The sequence below is a fragment of the Microtus ochrogaster genome, chromosome 21, assembly GCF_000317375.1.
Source record: "Microtus ochrogaster isolate Prairie Vole_2 chromosome 21, MicOch1.0, whole genome shotgun sequence".
Classification (NCBI taxonomy): domain Eukaryota; kingdom Metazoa; phylum Chordata; class Mammalia; order Rodentia; family Cricetidae; genus Microtus; species Microtus ochrogaster.
In genome coordinates this window covers 16,273,088-16,292,108 of record NC_022022.1, presented here as the reverse complement: position 1 = coordinate 16,292,108, position 19,021 = coordinate 16,273,088, and the positions used below count along the sequence as shown (strand labels likewise).

The 19,021-nt window shown below is 37.1% G+C and overlaps 1 protein-coding gene across 2 annotated transcripts in view; it reads right to left on the bottom strand.

The window, feature by feature from the left end:
• The window catches only part of Dpyd (dihydropyrimidine dehydrogenase), a 763,700-nt gene that overhangs the window by 188,356 nt on the left and 556,323 nt on the right, over positions 1–19,021 (bottom strand). For both annotated transcript variants that reach the window (XM_005357199.2, XM_013350051.1), the window contains exons 17-18: positions 15,462–15,582; positions 14,549–14,668 (exon numbers count right to left, since the gene is read on the bottom strand). In XM_005357199.2, the coding sequence (XP_005357256.1) occupies positions 14,549–14,668; positions 15,462–15,582 (241 nt within the window). The remainder of the gene's footprint in view (positions 1–14,548; positions 14,669–15,461; positions 15,583–19,021) is intronic.

The window sequence follows — 19,021 nt, the reverse complement described above, 5'->3', positions numbered from 1 at the left end:
TTCTTCTTCTTTTTAAAGTAAACAAACTGGGCTGGATAGATGGCTCAATGGTTGGGAGCATTGCCTGCTCTTCCAAAGGTCCTGGGTTCAATTCCTGGGAGCCACATGGTGCCTCACAACCATCTTCTGGCCTGTGGAAATGCACACAGACAGAATACTGTATACATAATAAATGGATAAATATTTTTTTAAAAGTAAACAAACTATCTTTTTTCATTTTGCATATCAATCCCATTTCCAATTCCCTCTCCTCCTCCCATTTCCTCCATCTACCCCCACCCCACCCCATCCACTCCTCAGAGAGGGTAGGGTACATTGCTTTGGGGAAGGTCCAACCCCCCCCCCCCAACTATATCTAGGCTGAGCAAGGTATTCTCTCCATAGGAAATGGACTCTAAAAAAATCAGTTCATGCACTAAAAATTACTTTGTTGCCCCACTTTCTCTCTCATTAATTCATGTTTTCTCAACCACCCTTTCTTTGCTGATTCTAATTTCTGTGCTGTCCTTCTTTTCTTCCCAAGATCTCTATGTCTGTCCTTTATAACATACAACTCCCCAACATCATGCAACCATGAGGACTTTGCTTTTATAGTTGTATTCTGCTCCCTTATTTCTATTACCACTGAAAATTCCCCATTTATTTTGTGTCCTGTCATCTATGCCAGCTTTAAATAGTCTCTGTTTTATTTCTGTTTTATTTGTTAGGCAAATTCCTCCAGGAATACAGATAGAAACATCATTGATGTTCACAGCTCAGTACCAATTCAGCAGCATTTAGTAGACTTCCACAGAACTCGAAGGGATTAAGCATAACCAGTTTTATTTGCCACCCTGCCTTTATCTCTGATGTTATATAGAATACTATATTATGTATGTAATAACACATATGTATAGTATGTAAAACTGCATTAATTATCAGGACACACACTAAAAATCCTCATAGATGGTTTTTAGACATACAGCAAAGAAAAACCCAGCCTACAATTCACAATCCCAGAGAACCTAGACAACAAAGAAGATCTTTAAAGAGACAAACAAGGATCTAAATAGGAATCAGAAAAAGACAAGATCTCCTGAGTAAATTGGGAGTATGGGGTCACAGAAGAGGGTAGAAAGAGAGAGGGGAGGAAAGAAAGGGAGCAGAGAAAAATGTATAGTGTAATAAAAAAAAGAAGCAAAAAAAAATCCTCAACAGTATAAATCTTCTGGAAGATCTTGACTTCTGAAGATCACTGCCCTTAAATATCAGACACCGCCTCCAGATACCTCTTTGCTCACAGAGGTAGAATCCTTTGGTGTCAAGACCATCCTATGTATTTGAAAGGACAATAATTCTGTTTGCTTAAAGTAAGGATACACATGTCAAATGCTATCATTTCTCCTGGGCTAGAGGGTGAAACCTGTAAAATAAGATATAGACAAGAGAACCCTCGCATAACAACGTCTTTTACACAGGCATTCCTAGACACAGTCTCAGAAATACTACATCATGAGGTTGGGGTGGTGAAAGATTTTTACTGAGAGAGTCCATCATTTAAATTTTAATACCTATAAGGAAAATTCACTGAAAAGAATATCTGAAAATTTAATAACCGTTTTAATGAGTAGGTTGAAATCAATTCAACATCTTGTGATTCCTTAGAATGAGTGTCTGCCATTCTCTATGTTGTTTGGTATTTTTGTGAGACTTTCAAGGCATCTACTTAGTGGTCCACTCAACAAAAAAAATTAAATTGCAATGTATGAATTACTAGTATTACAATGATCATTGACTAAATGGCATCAACCCCAAAAAACAATTTTATTTTATTCTGTGAAACAAACATCACAAGTTGCATTCTATAATATCATATGATGATAGTATTTCTCATGTTATATTTCTTTGATTTTTTTCCTTCCAAAGAGAGGAGTACAAGGCATAGGTACCAGACTCCTCTGGAATACTTGATGATGTATGGAGTAAGTAGTTCTCTAGGCCAAATCCGCATATTTATAAAGATTCTCGGGTGACTGTCATCACCGGAACTTTATTGATGCCCATTGTAAACATTGATAGGAAGGTAAATGTTTTTGGAAATGTTTTACAATGGCAGACAAAAGCAGACATGCATACGCACATATGCAAACATATATGTGCACACACATATCTGTACAAGAATTACTCTATTCTTATAACTAAAATAAAATTGGGGAAACTCAAGAGTTAAGGTTAAAGAAACAGTTTAACTATTCAAAGCATTTTCTGGTCCAACTCATTTAGATTATGTTTACATTTTAAACTAGCGAACAGAGAAATCTGTAATTTCCCTCTAATATGAGAATAAAGTAAAAGATCAAGTGTTTGAACTAATGAATAAAAATCTAACACAGCAATAATCTTATTCATTAAACCTTTGGCATCTACCTTAAAATATTCCTTTGTGTTATTTCTCAGCATAATAATTTGAGAGGTGTATGAAGCACAGAGGTTAATAGGAATGTTGAAGGTTTACTAGACCAGTTAAGGTACATTTGTGACCTTCCATCATGCAATACTTTTAAAACCACAATTAATGTTTATACCATTTTTATAGATTATTTCCCTTAATTTTGCTAAAGAGATGAGTTGCTCTTCACGGTTTTCAACCTACATATAAAGACCCTCAAAGATACATACAAGAATAAACTTATCTATAACAGTACTTTTCAACCTGGGGGTCAAACGACCCTTTCACAGAGGTTACCTAAGTCCATTAGAAAACACGGATATTTATATTATGACTCATAAAAGTAGAAAAATTATAGTTATGAAGTAGCAACAAAAATAATTTTATGATTAGGGGTTACCACAACATGAGGAATTGGATTAAAGGGCCTCGGCATTAGGAAGGTTGAAAACCACGGCTCTAGAAATAGCATAGGAGATGAGGCAGGTATGGAGAGTAAAGTTACAATATCATGCATAGGTTCATGTGAACTTGGTATCAACTGCATGACTTCACAGAATGTATGCAATTTCTCTGTGCATTCATTTCTCCTTCAATGAAGCAGGCCACTTCATCAGATTGTTAAGTGATTAAGTAGTACAGAGTGTGATGAGCTCTGGGCATTGGGCACATACTGAAATTTCTTATTTCCTTTACAAAGATTTACTACAAGGGCCACAGATTCTTGAAGGGACAATTAATTGGACTCCTATATGAATATTAAGAACTGAGGTGGATTTCCATCATATCCTCTGTGTGCCTGTAGCATGCCTGGGCCACAAGGAGCTGAAAAGGAAAAGCCAGTTTCAGCTTATAAAAGGTATATAATTTGTTATGACATGTTATGCATGTATGCACAATTACTAGTAATATGAATTACTATCAATTAATATGAAGACTGTCATAATTCAAACACATTGGTCATCAACAATGATAGAAGTCAGACCAACTCCAGAACATTTGTTGGACTTTGTTTTAATTCACACACTTGTTTCTAAATCATTTAATACTAATTAAAATATCGCATAGTGTATCACACTAGATATGTGCTAAGAGCATAACTTGCTTATTTCCTGATTTAACTCAGATTCTGTCTTGTTTTGTTTTGAATGGAGGGAGTGAAAAGTAGTAGAGGTTCCTTGATTTTGTTTGAGAAAGCTTACACTTTTGGCTTTTGGTATTAACATCACCCCCACCCCCATCTCACTATCTTCAAAAAGTCCTTTTCTTTCTTGCCACTTGATGAAAAGGCAGTGTATCTGAATTGCTTCCTGGTGCTTTGTTGCAAGCTCAGTTGAAATCATAAAGGAGACGATGCTGCTACTGGGGAGAAAGACAGATCTGTGGGGAAAGACTATGAGACAGCCCCAGGAACAGAGAGATTTGTAACTGACGAAGGACTGGAAACAGGAAATGAAGAATAGCATCCAGAGTTTGTTTCAACAGCATGGTTGGACCAAGCACCCCATAGTTCATTCAAGTCAGTAAGAAATAAAGTTATTTATTGCTTTATTGATGAATGTTTCTTTTCAAGAAAACCTTACATACTTATACTTCAAGAAAAATGACTGAATCCTGCCTTCATCTTTACTTCTTGGAATGAACTGTCTGGGAGCTAACTGTCTGGGAGCTAACTGTCTTTTATCCAGTTAGCTCAATATAAGTAACAACGGTTTCAGAAGTATATACTCATAGGTGTTTTTAAACCCAGATTGGATATATTCATCTCTCAGTAATGCCTGTATCCTGTCAGAATTTAACAGGTACTTCATATTCAGACAGAAATTTACTGTACCAGATCCCAGAAGACAATGATTTAAAAAGAAAATTGGGTGGCTTATCTTTGGAGAAAGATCTGAGTTTGAACTTAGTTTATGACTTCTTTGGAGTATGCAGACTTTCTGTGTGATTTGCTTAACTAATTATCTGTAAAATGGATCTAGCGACATCATCTTCATAGGATTGTTTAAATAAGGCTATGTGTATATTATTCAGTAATGTGCAACACAAATAAAAATCGTATCAAACACGTCACTGTTACTACATAGCTGTTAGTTAATCTTAATGTTGCCCATTTTTCTAACAGAAGTCTGTGAATACAAATTTTCAAAAGCCACCAACAATACACGGGAACATGTATGTTGAGATTTATAAATCCAGACAAGTTTTTCCCTTAAAATTCAAGGTCTATTACTTTAAGAGGCAATTAAGTTTATGTTTTAAGGCCTGGTTATCAGAATAAAGGTGAACACAAATAAAATAAAGAAGCCACTATGGTATGCTTATATTATGAACACGCATTGCTATTCTCACACAGAATGATGTGCATAAATATATCCCACAAATTGATCAAGTCTAAGAGAATAATATGCTCAAACATATGAGTTTATTGGAGTCATTCTATTCAACCATCACACTGGGTTGAGTTGAACTGTTGGAACCTTCAACCAAGTAGAGAGAAGCTGGCATAGCCATATTCCTTTCTGCCCCTCACTCTGATCTCAACTCTGACCATACCTTCTGCTCTATCTTGGCAGTCTGCAGCTGGAATATCACATGCTAACTGCACATTGCCAAGGGTTTTCTATGTCCCATCCTTCAGCACCTGTTGAGATTTTGGAACTCACATGGTACTGAGCCCCTGGGACTGAAGACCAGGACATATGCCTCAAGCAGACTGTAAAGCAATGTCCATGGTTGCTGGGTGGAACCATGAACAGACTAAGCACATGACTCTGGAAGATGAAGACTGTCAGTGCACAGCGTAACTGTGCTAAAGGAGGGGCTGCTTCATCGTCAGAGCTTAGCTTAGTCTCACCTACGGTTGCTTATCTTTTCCTTGTAAATGGATACCTTTGCATGGGGATCACTAAATCGACAGTAACAATCAGCAGCTGCCACACTCTTTTCTACATTTTTAAGGGATTGAGGAAATACATAAATTTACTCTAAGTCCTTCTTCCCAGACAGGAGTTATTTTTTCAGTGTATTACTGTTTCCACAAAGAAAAGAAAACATTGTCCTTCACAGATCTGAGTTTAATTTTACTTTTGTCTGCCTCTCACACCTGTTTGCTTTTCAAAGGACTGCGGATATTCATAAATTATCTCCAGAGGCACTCGGACCGGATTCTCTTTGCATAAGCAAGTGTTGGCTTTCAACTTGTATCCTTAAATGATGTATCATGCGCTTGTTTCTTTTGAGGCTTGTGATTCTGTGTTCTATTGTTTTTGAAGAATTAGTTCTGATGCTACTTATGATAATTTGTTTCAGATACCTGACCATGGCCAAAGACTATTGGTTTATTGAATGTCACAGTTCTCTAGCTTTAATACAGAATACAGCTTTTGAATTTATTTTGGAAATAAGATATTCAAATTAATGTGTTTAATAACACCAGCTTCTCTTCAGCAGCTCTTCCCAGAGCGCTCTCCCCAGAGCAGCAGCAAGGACATCACACTCTCAGGCCCTCTCCCATTCCCCATACAAAACCCAAAGTCCTGGGGAAGAGGGCCAGTAATGATATCCTAAAATGCCCTCCAGGCTCCCATGCATACTCAACTCTCTTTACTACACTCTCAGGCCACTGTGTGGATACCCATAATTGAAAAGACTGCCTTTTAGAATACAATGCAGCAATATTTCCCTTTACCATAACCAAATGAATTCTGTACCTAGCAACAACCAGCAATATAAATCTTAAATTCAAAAACTAAAGGTTATTATTTTTTATGTTATCAGGCATTTGCATCCAGCAGGGTTAAAGATCCTCAGATGAGCAGAGGCAAGGGTGTTGTGATAGTCTTTTAGTCGTGAAGAATAAATATGCCCACTCCATTTAGCAAAGAAGGGAAGTTCGCCAGTCCTCGATGCCGAGGGATTTTCGACGAAGCAGGAGTAAAGATAGTGAGAAATCTCATTCAAGTCATGCCCTTCTTTTCCTAACTTCCCTTTTCACTGTTTGGTCTTCTTCTTTTTCATTTCCTTGGGGAGCAGAGTGATTGATAGCCTAATCCAATGACTGTATTACAGCTGCCTCAGCGAGGACTCTTTTCCTTATCATTAGCAGTTAGCCTATGGTTAAATTCACAGCTCACTGCTTGGGACTGCCCCTGAGATTTCAAGGTCTGGCCTTTAGAAAATATTTAACATAAAACTGAAATCTTGACATACTGAGAACTCAGTTCTCTGCAAGGATTTCGTTAATTAATCCAATGTACTGTACCGGTGTTCTGGATGAGACTGTGACACAGTGAACCATTTCGGAGGCTTACAGAGATGTGTAGTCCTAAATTAAACAGCCACTAACGTGTACCTACACTGATATTTTAGTGCAGTAGATATGCATGAATCTCTGAATATTTAAATTCAAGCGCTGACATTGACACAATACTCTCTAGTTTCACTTTCATAATAGAACCTTTTTTGGGATTAATTTCAAGCTTGACATCATTCTTTATGATAAAAACATACACATACAAGGAAAGAAATTTAATAATTCATTGCCATTGCTGCAAAGATAAGTTCTCATAATATGCTTGTCAGGTCTTTTAGTTTAAAAAGTCAATCAAATGTTATAGGAATTGGTGCAGATATTAATTTATCTTCCTAATTTTATACAAACAGAGAGATTATCAGAGGATCTGTGATTTTGTTGACTCTTACATTCTGTTTATTCATTTATCTGCAGAACAATGGCTATTTAAAAATATCTAAGGAGTGATACCTTGATCTGTACCTTAAGCCTTCACCCTTGCCCCTGTCTGTTGATGAGCTGTAAGCATCTATGGATACGGCAGCCAAGTCTTAGAAAAACATTATACATCTTATAACTGCTACTTGGCTGGAATGTCAAGGCAAGGCAAGACTGTGCCTCCAACTCTGCACTTGGCATTTCCCTCTGTCTGCTTTGTTGCCATGACGCAAACATGAACAGTGAGATTTGTGTAGGACAGGTAGCAGGCACGCTCACTGTCAAAAAAATCTATTATTAGGACTCTGACCTCCTGCATAGACCAGGGGTAGCTAAACAGTGAGGAATCCGAGCTGCAGCAAAGGTAACACAATGAAGAGGGGCACCTTGTCAGTAGTGCATGGGCATTTTCAAGTGAGCATTATTTAAATGAGCATATTTCTAATGGTGAGCTTCTCTGGACCAAAGCGATAATTTATAATGGAAATTGTAATTCAGCATCTTTATTTCATATGCCTACCTTGAACTGCTCTGCAAATACAACTCAGGCGTTTATATAACAGGGTCTTTGTAATTGGACTCGTTAAACTTTGGATACTCTAATGATGTTCTATATAAGGCAATTACAGATCACAATTTTTGTAACTCTTTATATATACACAAAATGGGTGGGGTAAAGGCAAGAATAAAACAGAATATTCTCTTTTAAATGATTGCTTGTGGCATGATCTAGTAGCATGAATTTTCCTAAATTTTATCTTTACCTATTAAATTATTTCAAACATTCCACTGTTAAATCTTTAGCTCTTATTGATAAGGGTGGTGACAATAGATAGCTTAAATTCTATGAAAGATAGTAGGCGTGTTTTTCTAAAAGGATTTTATGCATCGGTAATCATGTGATTGACACATTTAAAAAAATCCAACCTTTTAATGACTACTTCCTTATAAAAAATATCAACACTGTATTTTGTGGTATAATTGTGATGTGAAATATAAGTGCTATAATGATCTGTCAAAATCAGCTATAGCTTCTGTGTTTGATAATAGATATTTAAAGAGAAGTATAACTAAAACTTTTGAGTTTCTTATCTACTCTGTGTTTTACCACCTTACCAGATTTACACAAATAGTCATTGGGACTCCAGTAATATAAGCTTAACTCTGTCATGAATTTGGATTACAATGAATTTGTGTTCATGAAGTATCTAGTGACAGAGTGGGCTCTGTTAAATTACATTAGTCCAAAAATTCACCCTTGGTGATGATCTTTAAAAATCACTGTAAATTATGCAAGTGAAGTCAATATCTGAACCTTGGAGTGGTGAGATGGTTCAGAGGGTGAAGGCCTATGTTGAAAAGTCAGGGGCCTTGAGTGCGATTCCTGGGACCTACATGGTGAGAAAGAACTGACTTATTCAAGCTGTCCAACCTTCATGTAAACACTCTATCATGCTTACACATGTAAACACACACACCATAATTAATGTAATAAAAATTTATTGTAAAAAATTTTAAAGCCACTATATCGTATGAGTTTTTTAAGGATCCACTATGAAAGTTTTATCAATGAAATACTGTATATTCTTAGTCCTACACCATTACAAGGCTACAAATTCGTGTTAATATTTTTGCCTTGTATTTTGTTAGGTGGGTAGTTTTTATGATGAAATCTATTTATGAGTTAGACAATTGTAAATTGAAGTCCACATAGTAGAACTTCAAATGATGTATTATTTACCCGAAGACTGTAAGGAGAATCCATGAGTCTGGCCATTATCATTTCCTGAGAAAGAAACAATTGTTTCTCACATCTTCCCCAACATTCTGTCTGTGATTAGCACTTTCGGACTCTAACGTCAGCCTTGAAGGCCATCTTTGGTAAATTATTCAGAAATCAATAATACAATCTCATTAGGTTTAATACCAAATACAGTGGGAGCTATTCTTTTAATTAAGTATACACATCATGAAATTTCAAGCAAACATTCAAAATTTTAAAATAAGGAGTTTCTCTTTTGTGGGAAGTTACAACAAAACTGGCAAACCAAACAGCTTAGAACAAGGAGTCTGCTTTTAAGCTGCTTGGAAGCAAATTTCTCGAAGTCTGAAGGATTATTTAAAATGCCATCTGCAGGGAGATTTAATAACTTCTCCCTAAGTGCGTGTTTACATGTGTGACAGACAACATACATTCAGGGAATGGAATGGAACAAAACAGCTCTGACGAATATGCTCTTCCCCAAGAATGAACAAAACTAAAAGCACTGGAACAGTGAAACAAAATGTCTTCAAATAAGTAAACCCACTGAAAGAAACACAACTACTCTTCTTCCTGTGTATCTGTAAAGGAGCAAAGGCTACCCTCCAATGTCAGCTGTAAGAAAGACATACCTTTAGCCAATGCCACGGAGGACTCACTCTTAACAGTCTTTAAGTGAAGCTTACCCACAAGGAAGACTGTGTGTGACAATATCCCACCACAGCTGAGTGACACCATTTATTCAGTTGGATGGTAGTAACCACTGAGTTGTGGCTGCATGAAGATGCTTTTATTATTTGGGAACATGATTTGAAAAATGGTGAAAAATTTTAAAGTAGAACCAGAAAAATATTTGAATCTAAAGTAAGAAAACAAAATTATCCACTCAGGTACAGAATTTATATAGAGCTCCTCCCAATTACATAAATAAACATCAATGAATATTTTCTTTTTCTGAACACTTGCACACACACACACACACACACACACACACACACACACACTTTAGTTCCTTATGTAATAGTCCCTGAACTAGCTGCTATTTGATAAAACAAATTTCTGCATACATTGTAGAAATAAGACCATTAGTTGGTAACAATTTAGGACTATTTTACTTACTGTCCATAGAAGAATAGAGAATAATTAGTCATTAAAATCAATTATTTTCTTACATTTATTTACTAATGATGTATATAGGGGAAGGGCTTGAGCACTTCTGCACACTTGTGAAGGTCAGAAGACCACCATCACCCCCAGTGGAATCCTTCCTTCTACGATGTGGGTTCTGAGCAAGTGCCTTTACTTTCTGTGCCTTCCCACCCACTCCATATTAATGACTCAAACAGAAATACTTATAAGATGCGGAGCTTAGTCAGCTATCCTAATTTCAAGAATATTTATTATCCTTCTTGGACATGGATACTAGTCTCACCGTTTGATCTCCTGATGTTTAAGTCAACCATCGGTGGACTCCTCCTACAAGCATGAATCTGGCCAGGTGCTTCTCTTAGGACTGGCTTTCTGTTTAGTAGGTCATTCCATTAAAATTTTAGATTGTGTCCTTGAGCCCAATCTACATTGATGGCCTCATCTGATTCCACTCCTCCAGGTTATAAAATCGCAAAACATTGGACAGATCCTCAGGATGGAGTACTAAAGCCCTTTCCAAATATAGCTTAACCTGCAGCAAGTAGATGTTAGGTTCTTATAGGCCAACTGACTTCTTTTATTTAAGAAATGTACCTTTCTCTGAACACTACAACTTCAAAGGATTTTGACATGTGCCACAGTGAAAACACATTTCACACATTTTGCACGTTTTGCACATATGCTCATCATACATACACAACTGACATAGAAATTTGACCAGACAACACTTACTTTACTGTGTAAAGCATTTCATTTCGTTTTACTTTTTCATTTAATTTTATTTATTCAAATGTTGATTGCAAGGGCCCGAGAAGGGAATTGGTCATTAAGAACATATATGACTCTTTCAGAGGACCTTAGCTCATTTCCCAACACCCATAGGAGGGGCTGAAGAGATGGCTCAGTGCTTAAAAACACTGATTGCTCTTCCAGAGGACTGGGGTTTGATTCCCAGCACCCACATGGCAGCTCACAACTGTCTATGACTCCAGTTCCAGGGGATCCAACGCCCTCACACAGACATACATGATGGCAAAAACACCAATGCATGTAACCAACACCCATATGAGGAAGCTCACAAATGCCAATAACTCCAGCTTCATGGGTTCCGACACCTCTGGCTCTATGGTTACTGCACTCGGGAGTACAACTTCATACACAGACACATGCAGATACACATATTTAAAAATAAATGTTAAAATATGTTAAACTTAATTCTATAGCACATACATGATTGGAAAACAATATTTGAAAACCAGTGCCGTAGAATCTGGAATAAAGATATGAGAAACAACTCAATTTGATTGGCATGCCTTAGTTGAGTTCATCTTCCCAAAGGGCACTATTGCCCTTTGTTACCTAAATGGAACATCTGTACTACAGCCCCTAGTCGCAAGGCCCAGGGATCACTGCAAAAGGGTTAAGAGCCAGAGGCGGTAGTAGTTAACAACTATGAGGAAACAGTGTCTTCTTGGCACGGTAAGGCGGCTGCATATATGAATTCACAGTGTTGACAAAAGCATGCACAAAACGTCTGAGAGCCAGAGACAGACCAAATTCCAGCATGGAGAGGCTATGTGGCCAAGAAAGCCTACTCCATACAATAGCAAGGAGCTATTGACAGTTGTAAGCTGCTGGGAGAAGGAGCGTCAGTTTTCTCTAAGAGTTAGACCCTAAGTGGACCCTGATCCAGCGGAAGACCATACCTTTGGGGAGTATTGATCAGCATAAATGGGTTTTGATAGATTAAAATACAAACTATAACAAAATGAAACAATGAAAACAAAACCCCACAAGATTGTCTCGATTGGGGATGGGGGGGTGGGTGTCATAACAGTTGGGAGAGGATGAATATGATCAAAATATATTATACAAAATTTGCAAAGAGGTAATAAAATTAAAACAAATTAAAAAGTACTGAAATATGGCCCGAAAAAAATGGCTCAGCACACCTATATTGCTTTTTCTGTTTGTTTGTTTGTTTGTTTGAGACAGAATTTTTCTGCATAATAGCCCTGGTTGTCCTGGAACTCGCTTTGTAGATTAGGCTGTCCTGGAACTCACAAAGATCCACCTGCCTCTGCCTTCTGAGTGTTGAGATTAAAAGCGTGTGCCACCACTGCCTGGTGTTATATTGCTTTTGCAGAGGCACTGAGTGGTCTGAACGCCTACATCTGGAGGCTCCCAACCACATCAACTCTAGCTCCTGGGAATCAGACAAACTTTTCAAGATTCTTCAGGCACCAACACTCACTTGAATAAATCCACACTTAGATACAAATACACATAATAAGTACATAAAACATGAAACATCTTTTAAAAAGAAATGTAGAAATATATCATGTATATAACATAATTTCTCTTGGTAATTATTCTTCTCTTCTTAGCAACACGTAACTTCTATTTCCAATGCCAGAAAGAGTATTTTGAACAAAATAGAAAGCTTGAATAATGAACTGGAAAAAACACTGACAGCATCCTTCTCTGGCAGTCTAGGCATTTGCTGTCAGGTGACCACTCCAAACAATTACTCAGCTTCTCTTAAAAAATCCCAACTCAAATAGTGGTAAAAACTGGTGCTTCAGGGTTCTGAGAAAACCCTCGGGATGATATTAACCATGTATGGCAACAATTGTTTTTAATCTTGTAAAAATATTCAGCATATTTTGTGTGGCTTTCTACGCTGGACCAGACTTTGAAGTTCTGACAAGCATATCGAAGAGAATAGCAAAAGTATTTCGCTGAAATTTGAAACCTGTGTTATTAGCAGTTTTACTAGGCTAGGTTTTGTATGATGTATGCTGAAGGTACTTTGCCATAGCCCTTGCTTCTACCCTAGAACATCTTATTGCCGGTTTAAGCTGCTTTTCTGGTCCTATTCCTTTTAAACTACAGCAAGTATTTCTTTAAAGGGAAAGAGTGTATTGGTTTTGTCCATGTGGAGGAAGGTTATTTTCAAAACAGATTGTATAGTGCGGGTGAATTTAATATAGAACATATTAGAAATGGGGGACAGCCTCCTTAAAAATGTGAGGGACATTTTGTTGTTTGAAATGAGAGTTCCAACGCCAGCTTAGCTGAGCTTACAGCCCAAGCGAATTTTTATATATGTATTTATAAATCTCAGAAATGGAGTTTTCCTGGAAATGTTAACAGGCCCTGAGGTACAGCTTGTGTTCAATGTATGTATGATAAAGACTGAAACATGAGAGACTCGCTCTAATGTTGCAATTTCAAAGTTTTATTAGACTGAGTTATAGCAAGCAAAAATATTCAGAAATTGCAGCTTAAATTAGAAAACGTGAATGGTGTTACTTATATAAAATACTACCTCAATAGTTCTTCCATTAATTTTTAATGCTCGGCACCCTCTGTGACCTCCTTTATTCTCTTGCTGTCAACATGACAGGCTGGAAAAAAATTGAAACGAGCTGACAGAAAAAGCAGCCCACGTCAAGGCCCAACTGCAGAGTCTCTTGTCTCTTTCTAGGACCCTTGCTAACACAGACGGTGCTATTTCCCATGAGAGTAAGAGTTAAGACCCTGTTTGATGGCTCAGGGGCTGCTTGTCTCTTCCCTCCTTCAGACATGGTGTCCTAAGTATTCAATTATAAGCATAATGTAGCTCCGTATCCCTGTAGTTTTACCCTGGCTCGTGGACGTTGTAGACTTCTTCAGCATAGACAAGGCTTTGGCTGCCAGTACGGACCCTTCCAAAAGTGCACTTTGGCCTGATTCAGCGATGCCTTTCTTGTACAGTGGGGCACCACTGCTTTATGTATATTTACCCCTTTCTCTATCACCAAGGAAACTAACGCCCATATCAGGATAGTCAAGGACCTCACAGCATTGTCTCTGCAAGGCCAAGTTCATGTTGTCACAGCAACAGAGTGTGGAGGGCAACAAGACCAGAATGCACCTTGGAAGTAAACTTCTCTCTTTTGATCAAATTCAAGTATAAGAGGGTGAGAAAGAATAAGCAATATTGAGAGGTCAGCCCAGTGTCTCATCAGCTGAAGCTAAACACTGCGCTTTAGTGGTTAGCTCCGAGTTGTGAAAACAGGATGTTTTAAAGATAATGGACAATATTAAGAGTCTAAGAAGGATGCAAACGGATTTAAGACTATCAGAAAGGTTTTATAATTGAGGTACTTTTTCTCTCAAGAGGCCATGCTGTTAGCTTTCACTAATAAGGGACAATGTGGCTGTGATATTGAAAAACTCCAAGGAAAGTGGAGGTCAGAGGAGAAGGGAGTCAACATGGCCATTTTCTGGTCCTCTCTCATCGCACCCAATAATAACTGTCGCCTCAAAGTTAATTTGTCCCACCATGACAGTTAAGAAAGTGACCAATAATTAGTTACATCAGAATCTCAGATCACAAAACACAAGACGCTCTTGCCCCCCCCCCCCCACCAATGTCTTGACTTCCAGCAATGTCTAATGTAGTAAAATACAAGGAAAGAGAAAAACCCACCTGATACTCCTCCATATGTGGTTCTCTTTCCAAGGCCCACGGCAGGCCAGGGTGTGCCATCGGCTTTCAATCCCATCAGGCCCGAGACAGTGTTGGTGGCTGTAACACCATCTGCACCACCTGTGAGAAACCATGTGAACATTTGTCTTTAGACCTTGAAGAAAGGATGGTTGAAACCCATTCAGGCCCATGCAACTTTAAAATTCCTTCCCCCAAACGTCTGCCTTCATTTGACTGTTCCTGGTAGGCTTAAATGTTAGATTTTTTTCTTCTTAAATCTGGGTAGTGGTAGCACGTGCTTTTAATCCCAGTAATACAGAAGCAGAGGCAAGTGGATCTCTGTGAGCTCCAGGCTAGCCTGGTCTACAAAGAGAGTTCTAGTACAGCCAGGGCTACTGAAATAAATCCTGTTTCAACAAAACAACAACAATTTAGATATGTTTTAAAGTTTCAATTACCATGAATCATTAGATGGGTATATCAATGTCAAGGTTTTCCAACCAGTGCAAATTTCTGAGTAATTTACAGTGTCTTTGTACATAAAAGTATTTAAGACATTGGGCTTCATCTTCACAAATGCAAGGGACACAAAAGTAAATTTAGTGCGGATGCAGCTGTATCACAGATGCAAAAGCCATTATAAACCAGTACACATTGGGGCCCTCAACTTTTGAGTTCTCTTTTAGGACTGTAGATTATTGTTTCATATTTTAAGCATGCTAAGATGTGTAAACTGTGATTCTGTGTTTCAAAACTAGGTATATGTCGTGCATTGGTAAAATCAGTGGTCTATGTAATATAGTTATTAAAAAGAACAGGCTTACAGATGTGTGTGGAAAAGATCCGCTTCAGCACGTCTGCACCATTGGGGAAGCATTAGTAACTGGGAAACTAATGTAATGGCAGCTCTTACCTTCCTTTGCTGCTCTTGCGATGCTTACAATATCGGTGACATTTGGGGTCAACTTGGCAAAAAATGGAACCCGAACAGCTTGCCTAACCCAGCGACAGATGTTCCTCACCAGCTCTGGATCCTGTTCAAATAGGTCAGTTAAATATAGAACCTAATTAAAGAGTTGTGATGAAAATTTGCCCCCAAACAATATCAAAGCTGGTCATGTGCAAGATGAGTGGAGGGGACCAAAACCTACGTGATACATTTCTCAGACTCCTAAGTGCATTAGGGAGCTAAGGCAGATATACTTCAGGTGCACTTTGAAGTCATTCTGGAAAGGTTAAAGTCCTTAAGGGAGTCTTTGTAAAATACAATTATGAAGAAGCAAATGCAGGAAAAGTTTCTCATTTTCAATAAACGATATCAGAAACACAACATAAATACATGGTTCAAAGTTCAGGAAACATTATAGAATTTTTAGTATCTTCATTGTTGGATGTCTAAAAAAATTTTTTTGGACTGGTGAATGGTATCCAATGTGAAATCAGCTGTTTTTACTAGAAGAGATTCTTATTGGAGTCTATTCAAAAGAAACTCTGAGACCTAATCATTCTTCTGAATGCAATTTGTACTCAGGATTAAATGGGTTCTCAGCCCTGGCTTACATAGGACATGCACAGTGATGTTAGCTTACTTTCCTAGGTGTTACTAAGATAAGCAAAGTGTTTCCAACACTCCCCTATTTGAAAAATAGGTCAAAATGAAAAAAATCAAAAAATTCCCTTTTTAAAAGCAAGAAATATTCTCACTTTTAATTTTTTTTCCTATGCCCGTTTCTTGCGACTTCTGAAGCTTTTATTTTCTCATGGGACAAGCATCATTTAGAGGAAGACACCCATCCTCCCCAATAAGCAACTTTTCTGTTACAATGTCCTTGATTTAAATAGATACAATAGCTTTATTATTATTACTATGTTGAGTGAAAAATTTAATCTGATTAGTGCTGATAATTTGCTTTAAAATGTGATTTAATAATGCAAAACCAATTAATTATCAAACTTGTTAATTTTATCTTAACAAGTTAAATTTTTGATAAAAGAAAAAAACAAAAAATACATAAATATATATATATAAACACACACACACACATATATATATATATTAACCAGCAAATATCTCATTTGTAATTAGTGTTTTGTGTGTAAAAAAAAAGGGTTGTTTTTGGTATTTTAATCTTTTGGGTTTGTCTAAGACAAAATTTCTAATGTTACAACCTTTAAAGAACCTTTTCACTTGATTTTAGCAAGCTTTGATTTGCCACCCCGTACTTTCCTCTCTGAAAGTTATCTGTTTCTAGGCGGAGATACTGCAGCGAGGTCATTTCTGTTGATTGTTATTTCACTTGAACCAAACTCAAGACTTTCAACAAGAAATCTTTGGCTTGGCTTGTTCATTTTTCAGAACAGTAATTTCTTCATTAAACATAAATATTAAAAAGCACTATATGGAATGCTCTGTGGGGCATACGGTGCATTATGAATAGTAAAATCGGGAGACTTAGCTGTACAAATTCTAACTCATGAAAATGGAGATATGCCCTGGCCCATGCAATGTTCATGAAATATTTATGGCGACTACATTGGTATTGTGATGGCAGTGCATCCCTGAGACTTTCATTTCTAAGTTATGAATTTCCATGGGACTTAGCTTAGAAATGACAGTAACTCCAGATGATATGAATTGCATGTCCTCTGTGAAAGTGCTCTTTCAAGTAGAATTGGACAATTATTTAAAGATCACTTGAATAGCCTAATATATAGAAGGTAGCCTGGTATGAATTACAAAAACATATTTTAAACTGTATTCAGTTCCAATAGCATAAACACTACTAACTTGTTAGAACTTCTATGTGACTTTTAATACTATTGACCACCATGTATTTATAATTTACTTAGAATATTGTCAGAGATTGTTTTTTTATTTTGTTTCATTTAAAGTAGATTACTTTAAGTAAGTATTTGGTATTCCTTTCTTAGGAATTTGAAATTTGTTTGGAGATTTTTTAGTTTCCTAAAGACATACAGTTCATTTATAAGTAAATAATTGTCCTTGTTTTTGAGATAACATGATTTGAGCTTCCTATAGTTCTGTGAGATAGATGTATGCAAACACATCTCTTCTAATCTTCAGGTCTCAAGCAAGTCAGCTAGGAGTAAACACCATAGCTAGCTAAAATTGAAAACGAGTGCTTGAGAATTTTAGAAACAATTTCTGGCCAACATTATTGTGTAAAAATTCTAATACAGACGATATGTAACTGTCAATACTTCCTTCATATCTTCACAATTCTGATTTGAAATTTTGTTCTGAATACTATGTCTTTTTCTGTGCCTTGATCTTCCCTTTTTTCTGGTAGCTTTTTTGAAAGCTTTGCTTTTCTTAATAAAACATGTTTTCAAGTCTTATCTACATATTTTCTAATTATTTTTCCTCCAAGATCTTAAAAATAGAAACAGTTGCCATTTTCTGCTACAGAGAACAAAATAGCTAAAAGGACCAAACCCAATAAAAATAAAGCAAAAAAAGGCCAACAGTTTCTGGGAAACCAAAGTACAAGTGCTGTGGAAATAAAGAAAGAATGAACTAAAAACTTGGTATAATACCTACTACCAAAATAGTCTTGGGCTGTCTTATACCCTTCAGTAGCTATTTACCTTGACTATTGTATTTGACCTAAAGTTCTCTAGTGAGCTAAACATCTCACTAAACTGAGCAGGCCTCTAGCCTTAGCCAACCCCAAGGCTAAAAGGTGCTGTAAGATAACATCTGAAACGCCTTCTGTTGCTACAGCTCCCTTAGGGACCACTTCCATGGATTCCTTGAATGGATGTGTTTGTGACATTATCCTTTGGCTATAAAAGGTCATGTTCCCGCTTTTAACATGAATCCATGTTTCTGGGCTTTAGCAACATCTGTTTGCCTCGGGATAAATTCATCCTTATTTCCTAAAACAAGGAACTTGGCATATTTTTAAGTTACTTCTTTTTTTATTGATTTGTATTGAGCTCTACATTTTGCTCTGCTCCCCTCCTTGCCTCTCCCCTCCCCTTAAACCCTTCCCCAAGGTCCCCATACTCTCAATTTACTCAGGAGATCTTGTCTTTTTCTACTTCTCATGTCTCTCTGTATGTATATATGTCTCTCTTAGTGTCTTCATTGTTGTCTAAGTTCTCTGGGATTGTGATTTATGGGCTGGTTTTCTTTGTTTTATGTTTTAAAACCACTTATGAGTGAATACATGTGATAATTGTCTTTCTGTGTCTGGGTTACCTCACTCAAAATGATATTTTCTAGCTCCATCCATTTTCCTGAAAAATTCAAGTCACTTCTTTTTATATCTATTAAAATCCAAGTTTTGGTCAGAGGAGATGTATCAGCAGTCAAAAGTATTTGCTATACTTGCAGAAGACTCCAGTTCAGTTACCAGTGACACTATTGGGAAACTCCCAACTACCTGTGGCTCTAGCTCCAGTAAATTAACAGACACACACACACACACACACACACACACACACACA